General features: G+C 33.7%; 1 protein-coding gene across 5 annotated transcripts in view; it reads left to right on the plus strand.

Annotated features, from left to right (window-relative positions):
* UBE3A (ubiquitin protein ligase E3A) overlaps positions 1–12,208 on the plus strand; it is a 98,644-nt gene that overhangs the window by 51,671 nt on the left and 34,765 nt on the right. For all 5 annotated transcript variants that reach the window (XM_073887400.1, XM_025852087.2, XM_025852088.2 and 2 more), the window contains one exon: positions 6,693–7,000. In XM_073887400.1, the coding sequence (XP_073743501.1) occupies positions 6,693–7,000 (308 nt within the window). The remainder of the gene's footprint in view (positions 1–6,692; positions 7,001–12,208) is intronic.

Here is a 12,208-nt window from a genome sequence, read left to right on the forward strand (position 1 = left end):
GATAGGTAAATTAAGTTGCTATGCATAGTTACGGTCAGCTTATAACTTTTATTTTTATCATTATTGTAGGCTACTTTTGTTTTTGTTTTGTTGAATACTGGATTGATTCAAAAACTAGATTTAAGGGGCGCCTGGGTGGCTCAGTTGGTTAAGCGACTGCCTTCGGCTCAGGTCATGATCCTGGAGTCCCGGGATCGAGTCCCACATCGGGCTCCCTGCTCAGCAGGGAGTCTGCTTCTCCCTCTGTCCCTCTTCCCTCTCGTGCTATCTCTCATTCTCTCTCTCTCTCTCAAATAAATAAATAAAATCTTTAAAAAAAAAAAAAAACTAGATTTAAAGTCAGAAAACACAGTAATAGTGCCATTGATGACATGTTGGTTTTCCTTTTTCAGCTACTGATGGCTGAAACCATTTCTTCTGCCAGGTGACCGCTCTAAAAAGTTATAGTACGGTGACAGTATTTTCTCCCAGTGTTTTATTTTGAAAACTTAAACATGTAGCAAAGTTGAAGGATTTTTGCAATTGACTCAATATGCCTATCATCTAGATTTTACTAATAATATTTACCTTATTTTATCACATATCCTTTTGTCCATCATTCCATCTTTTCTTTTTTTTTTTCCATGCATTTCAAATTGTTGACCACAGTGCCCTACCCCCTCAGGTGAAACTATTTTTTTAAGATTTATGTCAGCTTTTCTAGAGTAAGTTTGGCCTCCCACATATAATTTATTTGTAGAACTGTCTGACAAAATGAGCCTTAGAAATAAAATAAGTAAATAGAAAGTATTGTCTGTTTTAAATGCATATTTTCAGTTGTCTACTTCAACTTTGAGAGCTTTCTCACTAGAAGATCTCACTTGCCCTCCATCATTGACTCAAGAAAAGTCGTGAAACGTGAGGAAATGATAGAAAGTAAGCCATATTTTTAACTTTTTGAGGAACCTCCATATTGTTTTCCACAGTGGCTGCGCCAGTTTGCATTCCCACCAATGGTGCAAGAGGGTTCGCCTTTCTCCATATCCTCTCCAACAGCTGTTCTTTGTGTTGTTGATTTTAGCCATTCTGACACGTGTGAGGTGCTACCTTATTGTAGTTTTGATTTGTACTGCCCTGATGATGAGTGATGTTGAGCATCTTTTCATGTGTCTGTTGGCCATCTGGATGTCTTCTTTGGAAAAATATCTATTCATGTCTTCTGCCCATTTTCAAATTGTATTATTGTTTTTTTTGGTGTTTTATAAGTTCTTTATATATTTTGCATACTAACCCTTTATCAGATGTCATTTGCAAATATCTTCTACCATTCTGTGGGTTGCCGTTTAGTTTTGTTGATGTTTCTTTGCTGTGCAGAAGTTTTTTCTATCTTGATGAAGTCCCAGTAGTTCATTTTTGCTTTTGTTTCCGTTTCCTCAGGAGACATATTTAGAAGGAAGTTGCTGTGGCTGATATCAAAGAGGTTACTGTGTGTGTTTTCCTCTAGGATTTTTGTTGTTTCAGTTGCATTGCTAGGTATTTACCCAAAGAATACAAAAATACTAATTCAGAGGGATACATGCACCTCAGTGTTTATAGCAGCATTACCTACAATAGCCAGATTATGAAAACAGCCCAAATGTCCATCAACTGATGAATGGATATAGAAGATGTGGTATATATATACAATGGAATATTACTTAGCCATAAAAACAGAATAAGGTTTTGCCGTTTGCAACACCATGAATGGAGCTAGAGAGTATTATGCTAAGTGAAATAAGTCAGAGAAATACAAATACCATATGTTTTCACTCGTGAGGAATTTAAGAAAAAAACAACGAACATGAGGGGGGAAAGGCAAAAAAACAAGAAACAGACTCTTAACTGTAGAGAACAAACTGATGGTTACCAGAGAGGAGGTGGGTGGGGGGATGGGTTAAATAGGTGATGGGCATTAAGGAATGCACTTGTGATAAGCACTGAGTGTTGTGTGGAAGTGTTGAATCACTACATTGTACACCTGAAGCTAATATACACTTTATTTAACTAACTGGAATTTAAATAACTTTTTAACTTTCTTTTTAAAAAAAGTAAGCCATAGCTCCACTTCTTGTAGTTTTGATTGTGAGTGGCAGAAAAGGTGTCCCTAAAGGGATCTGCTTAGGGAAGGAGTCTCTCTTCATTTCTTTCCTTTTTTCTATATCATTTTGTTCTTTTCTTTTTTTCTCTTATTCTCCTTATTCTTTTTCTCTCCTTTAATCATAGTTGGGGAAAAGTACACATTTTGCTGCATTGATTTGCTGAGGAGAAAGAGTGAGGAGGCCATGTGCTTAGATGGAAATGTCACGGAGAGCAAAGAACACAGACTCTAAATTAAGAGTTGGGAAATTTTTTCTGTAAAGGGCCAGGTGGTATTTATTTTAGGATTTGCAAGCCGTACAGTCTCTTAAAACCGCTCAACTCTGCTGTTGTAGTGCAAAAACAGCCATAGACAATAATTAAATTAATGACCTTGGTTATGTTGTAATAAGACTTTCAGTCCCTGAAATTTGATTTTCATATAATTTCTGCATGTCACAAAGTTTTTTTTTTCTGACTTTGTCAACCATTTAAAATTGTGAAAACCATTTTTATCTTGGGGGCTACAAAAACCAGGTGGCAGGCTAGATTTGGCCCACAAGCTAAGATTTGGTGATTCCCATTATATAGGGATTAACCTTGCACAACTTATTTATAAAAATGTCATTATTCGTGTACACATTCCCAACATAGAGTCCTTTTATATACTCTAAATTAGATGGGGATGCAGAATTGTAGAGATAATTCAGGGTATCATTGGTGTGAGTAAAGAAGAAAAATGTTTAATATGGTTGGTTCCATTGATAACATGGAGGTTCTGGCATGGCCTCCTTTCAGTCCTGTCTCATCTGTGTAGCTGCTATTTCTAGGTCTTGGGCAGAGAAGCAGACTGAATAGAGAGGGGCCTACTTTCCTCTGTCTGGTATTAAATCTCCCCTTAGTGGTATGAAAAACCCCAGTTTTGAGTCAAGCCTGGGCTCAAATCTCTTATTAGATGTGTGACTTGTTATGTAACTGCTCTGAACATCAGCAGAATGATGGTTTCTATAGCTAATTCATAGACTAGACTTATGAGGATCTTAGTAATAATCATAACAGTAATAGCAGCTAACACATGGTGTTTACTAGATGCCAGGCAGTGTTCTAACTACTTTATGTATAACTCATTTAATTCTTTCACAGCCATGATAGTCGTTATGTATACCATCACTTTAATGATGAATCTGAGACACAGAAATGTTAAGTAACTCATTCAAGGTCACATAGTTAAGTGGCAGAGCCAACATGTGAACTTGGAAGTCTGGCTTCAAAGTGCAAGCTCTTAGTAGGGTTTACAGTCTTCTAAAGTGGGAATATCTATAGCACATAGGTTCTCAGGAAATTACAGATACATTAACTTTACAGAATATTGTGGTATCTTCCTCAAAAAGCTTGGTGTACTTGTGAGATTGCAGATATGCATAAATATGAGATTCAAATTTTGATTTTTCAGTTTTTGCTTTTTTTTCAGTTACATATTATTTATGGGCTTTGTTTTTCCTTTAGGAGTTTTTAGTACTGTTATTGTTAAGAATTATTTTGAAATGAATCACTTTCTGTGAGACAATATGGTAGAAATGACTTAGACTCCAGAGCCAAAAGACCCCTGACTCCTGTTCTTGTCCTGATTCTGCATTTTCCTTCCTGTGATCTTGAGTACATGATTTTACTCTTTCAGTTCTGTCTCTTTTAGCTGTGAACTGAAGATAATCCTCCTCATGGGGATTCAAATGAGATAACCTATGCCAGAGTGCCTAGCAATAAGTCTAGTATGTTACCAGACACTCAAACACTAGTACTGTGTTTGCCTATCTATTACATAGAATAACCTAAACTTTAGAACTGAAAGATGGGAAAACTGAGGCTCAGAGAATTACTTGTTTAGGATCATACAGGTTATTAGAGGCAGAAGGAGCTGTCACCTAATGCAGGCCTGCTAATTTCTCAGTCCTGTCTTATTTTTACTGTTTACACTCCTTTATGCATTACATACAGAAGCATTATGTAATATGGGTTTTGGGGGGATTTTTCTTAGGACAAAACCTGACATTCTTACGAAGAAAATAACTAGTGTTTGGTATTTTGAATTTTGATAATTTATCATTAAAAAGTCATATGGACAATTTAGTAAGCTTTGAGGTTATTCAAATCATGTATTTGTATATATGCCAAACTAGTGTTTGGTATTTTGAATTTTGATAATCATTCAAAAGTCATATGGACAATTTGGTAAGCCTTGAGGCTATTCAAATCAAAATGTTAATACATTTTCTCCATATTTATTTTTAATATACAAGTACCATGTTTATTATAGAAAAAATAGAAGCAGAAACATTGAGGAATTTTTAAAAAACCCATTCAGTCACATCGGTTAGAGAAAATGTTAACACTTTGAAGTAAACGTGGCCTCATCTTACATATACAACTTTGTAACTGATTTTTTATCAGTTAGTGATAAATGAGGAAGACTATTCCCTGCCAAATTCAGATGTTGGTAATTTTTATTTAGTCCATTCTGTGAATGGTTATCAGTTCATTTAAGTAATCCCCTGTTGTTGGCATGACATTTTTTCCAGATTTCATAGAAACGGTGTATTTTTGCAAAATTGTCCAATTATTTTCACTTGATCTCTGATTTATATGATTCATTCTCTATTAATTTTTAAGACTTTGATATATGTTCATAATTTTTCTACAGAGTAGATATACAGTCCATTGACATTTTCTTTCTGGAAAGCCACTGTTTTTCGGGATAGGATGGTTTTATTCATCTCCTATTCTTTAGTAAAGGATAGTAACATATGGTGTAAATCTTCCAGATTCTTCTCTTTCTTTACATGTTGTCACTTTAATATTTTGCATAGTGATATATCTGGAATAATAATCTTTAATTTTCAAAAGTTGGATTGTTCATAACTACATGTAATAAAATAGCTATTAAGTGATGCCCGTGCAATTTTTAAGTGTGTTTTGTAGGGTTGTTTTTTTTCTCTCTGCATGCATGGATTTGCATGGAACATTTGAAAAATAGAAGCATCAGAATGAATTGAATGTTTCTGAATTACAGTTGACCCTTGAACAACATAAGTTTGAATTGTGTGGGTTTTTTTAAATAGATATATAAACTACGTATTGATAAATCCAGTACGGTACTGTAAATATATTTTCTTTCTTAAGATATATTTTCTTTTCTCTAGCTCACTTTAATGTAAGAATATAGTATATAATACATATAACATATGAAAGTGTTAATCACCTCTTTATGTTATTGGGAAGGCTCTGGTCAATGGTAGGCTATTTGTAGTTAAGGGGGAATCTAATATGCAGATTTTCAACTATACAAGGGGTGGCACCCTAATGCCACCATTGTTCAAGGGTTAATTGTGCTAGTCTATGTCACTTACCTTGATAGATTAGAGACAAAGTTCTACTTTTGAGACAAAATTGGACTTAATTAGTATGTCCCTTATCTACTACTCATTTGCCTTCTTGTTCAGTTTCTCATGATTAACAAGATATATCTCACAAATAACAAGATGTGAATTCCTTTGGCACCTGCCATTTAGTCTTACATGTTAGTAAGATAATTGTAGGAACATTTTGAGAATCAACTTTGTAGTTTTTATTCCTGTGCATGTGAATTTGAGACCAAAAGGAATAGCTATGAATTAATGTTTCTTTGGATCCAGTAGACTACTTTCTTTAAGTTATGGTAATCTCAAATCATCAGACAGTAGAAGCATAGATTTTAGAGTTGAATAAACCATAGAGATAGATATTGTAGCCCAGCTTTTTGCTTGATGAAATAATCTCTTCTTCAGTATCTTTAGAAGCTATGCTGGAACAGCCAATTAAGAACGTGAATCTACATATTTTAGGTTCACAACATAGTGAAACATAAGATTTTACCCTAAGGGAACTTAAAATATTCTGTGTTCCTATGACATGGGATGAATGAGCAAGTTTAGTGACATGTTTTGGGTTCAAGATTATATGCTCAGAATCATTTTCTTGCAGTATAACACATTTTGGAGATTACATTTATAAGTTTATTTTTAAATCTCCCGTATGATAGGTAATTGGAGAAAAAACTTTCTTTCCAGATAGAAGTTCTGTGTTAACTATAAATCAAGTATTTACAAACTATTAAAATAGTAATTATATAAAGGGAAGTTGGATTGATACCTTAACTTGACTCTCATTTTCTTAATGTTAGTTTTTTTAAATGATAAAATACTAAACTCTTGGCCATAAACCTTGTGATTTTCATCTGTTGTACTAAATAATTTAAGCACATATACCATCAAGTTTTTTTCTCCCTTTTTTTAAACCAAAGAAAAGCATATTTTATTTCAGCAATGATTTTGATAAGCATTGCTGTTCTTTATCATAGTATCTTAGGCAGTATTTTATCAAACATTTCACTAGTTAAAAGTTTATATAAACAGTGGATCTTCATTTTCTACACTCATCTTAATATGCAAATTTGTTACTTTAGTGCTTGACTGACTTGCCTTGCCTTAAGATCTGTTGAGCTTTTTACATGAGAGCTATACTAATCTTAATCACTGTGCTTATTGTTTGAATGTTTGCTACAGGAAGCGAGCAGCTGCAAAGCATCTAATAGAACGCTACTACCACCAGTTAACTGAGGGCTGTGGAAATGAGGCCTGCACGAATGAGTTTTGTGCTTCCTGTCCAACTTTTCTTCGTATGGATAACAATGCAGCAGCTATTAAAGCCCTCGAGCTCTATAAGATTAATGCAAAACTCTGTGATCCTCATCCCTCCAAGAAAGGAGCAAGCTCAGCTTACCTTGAAAACTCGAAAGGTGCCCCTAACAACTCCTGCTCTGACATAAAAATGAACAAGAAGGAAGGACAAGGAGCAAGAGATGATTTTAGAGGTAAGATGTTCTATTTTTAATTGAGAATTTTTGACTGAAAACCAGATTGGAGATTTAAATAAAATGCGTGAGGTTTTTGTTTGTTTTGTCTAATTGTGTGACATTAGTATATGGTAGTATAGTGGTATTTATTTACCACTCTATTTATTTGTTTATTGTGGTAAAGGACAGCACTAATAATTGAAGTTATGATTTAACAACATTTTAGTGTTCTAATAGTCCCTAGTGAGAAGCAGATTATATTCCAAAAGTTCCTTTGTTAATGGATTGATTGGAAGTTTTGAACGTTTTCCACTAGGAAAAACGTATTAAGTGGTAATCTAAACTAGACCACAAAATCTAATTAAATTATCAAATAGCTGGACTGAATATGTGGAATGAATTGTGGAACCCTAGCACTATGAGGTGAAAGAAGCAGAAAGGAGTGTTGGCAGTCTTTTCCATTTCTGAGGGCAAAGCAAAATTTTGTAGCCGTTACTTGAGAAATAATTCAGTTTTTCTTTCTAATATTCTTCCCATATTCTGCTCAGTTTCTTCTAGGCATTTGGCACACTCATGCTGCCAAGAACATCATCACCTACCAATGGCAGTCTTCACCTAAGCCCTTGTTTTCTAAATGATCCTGTATTCCAAATTGTTTAAAATATATATATATATATATAATACATATATATATATATATATTTTAATCTTCAAATCCAAGCTTTCTTTTCCTCAGTGAAGATAATCAGTGTTAGTAACAAGGTAATTGAATTTCTGAATAACTGACAGGGCTCAGCCCTACCAGAGGAATTGTATTTTAAAAGAGGAAGCTTTTTGTTTAAGACATGTATAAGTTAGAGAACACCTCTGAAGTTTTCAGTAGCATGATTTAAATGCAGATTTAATTTAATTGGTGACATGGAATTATGTTACATCTTTTACTCTAACCTCACAGTAAAGGTGTTTTCATAAACTTGATAACTTTACACAGCTTCAAAATGTGTGGTTCTGTTACATGATTTAGCTCACATACTGTGGATAAGTAGGTGAATGTTGTCAGTATCTGTAATGGGAAGTTGCATTGACTCCCTTAAACACGTTTCTCCAGCAAGTGTGCACCACAGAGTAATAGTTACTAAATGTAGAATGTGCTGGTGCAGTTGAATGCAGCCAGCTATAGGGGATTATAGTAGAGGGTAGATGGACACATCTTTTTGTCTATGTGCTTCATCATAGGTGCTTATTGAGTGGTTATTCCCAGTCTTTGTTTCCTATTTTTGGTCAAGTCTGTGTAATTTAGCAGTTCCTTATACTTTCTTCAATGTGCTACTCTGTTCTACTCCCTTTTTTCTGTAATTTTCTATTTACTGTGGTATTTTTTCTACTGGGAATTACAAATGCCTTAACTACACTAGTACTTTTATTGTTAATTATATTTTTTGGTTCTCATTACAAAAGTGTATATGTGTTGATTAGTCTGCTGCAAACTGTTTTTTGCGTAAAAATTTTGTTAAGTGTAAAATTTTGTAGACTAAGTATATTTTCGGGAACATACATACATTACAGAATATACAGATATACCATAGAGGACTGTTCCTTCATTTAACATTTTCTCAGTAGAACATCTCTTTTTATTGATAAACATTGTGAATGTTTGTGTCTCTAATTTTAATGTTCTTTAATTTATGTCTGAAAAACTCAGTTCAACATTTTAAACAAAACACTAGGGAAAGTATTTGTGCATTTTATATGGAATTAGTAGAATGTCAGAATCACTTGAAGGCATTCTGAACAGACGTCAACAAAGGGTATCTGGGTCTAGAGTGTTGCTGTCCCTTAAGATAGGTCATGTTACTCATGAAAAACAACTTTTTGTTATTAAGTTTATGACTTAATGATTTAGGAAGCAGAGTGTTTTGTGTCTTAACAAGATAGTTACTTATAATTATTTACTCTATTTTGGTTACATTCTAGGAAATAAGGGGTTTTTTATTGTCTTGTAAGAAGGTGTTATAATTTTTTCCAGTTAAAATATTGGGAAATAAGCTCCCAGTTAGCATTTTCACACTTTTCAGGAAGAGATTACTGATGTTTAGCAGAAGATGTCTATACAGTTTCCCCCACTGTCGGAAAGTAGAGCATTTCTATGAAACTTTCATGAGCCAAAATGGCATACACAGTGAAGAAGCAATTACCATTACTTTATATGGAAAACATTTTGAGGTTCCTTATCCAAAAAAAAAAAAAAAAGCCTCTCTCAGGCTTTTCTGATACCTTAGGACACATCTTGCTAATGGATGTACAAAATGAATTGAGATAAACACAGACGCCCACAGACAAAGTTCAAAACTATGGTGACTTGAGGCTGAGATGCTGAGTGTAATTGCTGGGGAAGGAGATTGTCAGTGCCTCTCTTACTCCTCAGAGTATATGTTGCCTCTGTAATGGCTTGCAGTAAAACAAACACTAAATGCTTTTTTGTTTCTTAACTTTCTTACTATAAGTGAGGTAGCCTAGTGGGAACTTTCGAAAAGCAAGGGATACCTACATATTGTAATAGAACAAATCTAAAGATTAACTCTTAAAGAGTTAAAGCCTATAAAAGGAACTATAGGTGTTGACAGTCTGGTAGCAGCGGCCAAAGATCAGATTCATGGTGTGGTAAAATTTGGTATTTTTGTGGTTGAACTTATTACAGCTGTTCATTTAATGATCATTTGCATGTTATCTTTTACTGTGAAACAAACATTAAAAGAGGTAGAAATCATATTAAGAAATTTTATATGTTGTACAGTACATGTATATAAGTCTGTTTGTCACAGTGAAGATTGAATGACCTATGTGTCTCTAAAAGTATCCTCTGCTTAATTTAAGTATTTGTTGACAGGCCTGCCACTTCCTTAATAGATTAAGACTTTTGTCAGTATTATAGTGTATTATATTTGACCAATATAATCTCCATAAAATTAATAGACAAAATATATCATTTGTTCTCTTTCCTGTAAAATAATGTATCTGAATAATTTATTCAAAATGCAAAGACTATTTGGGGTGCTCCATTTTTATTTCTTCCACAATTTGTTGGTGTTTTTATTGGCCTATATAGCGCTGTCTTAAGGAAAATGGTCTTGAAATATTAGTAAGCATTGTTTTTTATTTTTTAATTTGAAGGACAGTTTTTATCATTTGTAGAGACATGTATAGCTTTTGCCTCGATATTTGAAGACGGTATTAGCTTATTTTATATACTAATAAAAGCTAGGAGATTCTTTTGTTATACTCAAAATATGAGTTAATCATGTTTGACCCCATTTATCAGGAAAATAAACCCTCAGAAGTTCATCAGTGGACTTCCACTTAGGTAATCGGCAGACCTGTGCCACATGTCATCCCTCAGGTGCAAATGAGGATTAGAATACGAGTGTTTACTTTTTAGTTTCTGTTGTGATGGCATGTCAGAGAAGAGGGGGTGAATAAATTTGGAGTTAGCCAGCCTACAGTGTCTGTCCAGATATATTAGAGAGTTGGAGGAAGACCAGAGTTTCATAAGATCACCTTTTAGATACTAAATGATTAATAATTAATTCTAGTTTGGAGTTAGAAGTAATCTCAGTAGAAAATTTAAGTTGGCATATTCATGTGAACTAAACTAGTATTAACTGAGGACACAAAACTCTTGGGGTACTATCCAGCATTGTTTGTAGACATTTTTTTTATCCATTGAAAATTATATCCTTTAGTCAGTCATTAATGGTTTCATATCCTTTTAGTAATTGGTTAGTCTTACCTGTCTACCAACATTTGAATACTTTCAGCAATAGCAGACACGTGTGATAGTCCTTAGGGATCAAAAAAACCACACATGTACATATAAGTAACATGGAACTTTCAAGTTTTTGAATTATCTTTGCCCAGAGCATTCATTCTGCCTTTAGCTATTAGAACAGGTAATATCGTTGATTTGTAAAGTGAAATTCAATTATCTAATGTTTAAAGGATGTTTTCACTTCTTTTATTAGTGAGGTTGTTTGACTATAGGGTCAGAATATCTTTATTTCTGTATTTTTATTTGAAATACAATCATTTATGTTCTTGTTTGAATATTAAAACAGTTTATTCTCAGTTACCTGATATTCATGCAAGTTATAAGAGAAAAATAGTGTCGAGGTATATTTCTCAGCTTTGGTAAGGTGAAATTTTGTTTTTTAGCTTATCTCAGATTGTTAGTGAGAAAATGAAGGGTGGGTTGTTTTTGTTTTTCTTTTCTTGAGAATAGATCATGAGAGTTGAGTACAGGAGAGCTAAGCTAATTTTAATTATAAAATTTTTTTTTCTTCTTTTTTTAAATTGAAATTCATGCTAAGTACCAGGGAGTTTATTATTTGAGGTGTTGAATCTATGAGTTGTCAATTGTTATGATTCTCCAAGCATTGAGATTTACTACTCCTTGAGTTGGAATGTTTTACATGGTTTTCCTCTTTAATCACTGTATTCAGTGCTATGAAAAAGTTAAATGTTATGAAAGCTCAGATTAAACTGCATGAAATAAATTAACATTTGAGTAGAAGGTGACAACTTGGAGTTTTAGAAAACAGCATGTTAAAATTCTTTTTGTGTGTGTGTGAGTAAGCAAAGCATAAGAGAGGGAACACACATGGAGTTTTTCTTTATTCTAATGTGTTTTATCCAGTGGCATTCCCTTTTGGGAGTGGAATGCTTACGCATTCCATAACCTCCAAATTTACTCTTCATTCCTCTCAAGGGGATATACGTATAGATTTAAATTTTGTTGGTGAAGAGAATTAGAGCCATATGTTTATCTGGTTTTTGTCTGAAAGGGAATAATGGCAAATATAAAAAGAGCAAATATAAAAGTGTTTAAAAAGGTGATAATGGAGGTCTAAGCTACTATTTAGAGACAGATGTGAGAGGGAAGTAAAATGCATGCCAGCAAACTGCTATACTCTTTCACCCCTGAAGTAGTAATTGGCTCCAGAGATTTTTACCTCAAAAATCCTTGAAATGTTCTTTCCTTTTTTGTTTCTTCTGTGATTTCATTAGAATTTCAACTTGTTAACATTACTATAACTCTGAAAATGTGTAATAAATTGATATTTGGTTTGGCCTTTCATTGCCTCCTGTCATTTTTGCCTCTTACAGGGCTATTTCTTTATGGGGGAGAATGCATGTAATAGAAAAACATAATAAAACTCCCTTGGATTTAAA

Source organism: Callorhinus ursinus, unplaced genomic scaffold, assembly GCF_003265705.2.
Source record: "Callorhinus ursinus isolate GAN/ISIS: 27379988/994484 unplaced genomic scaffold, GSC_fseal_2.0 scaffold78, whole genome shotgun sequence".
NCBI lineage: Eukaryota > Metazoa > Chordata > Mammalia > Carnivora > Otariidae > Callorhinus > Callorhinus ursinus.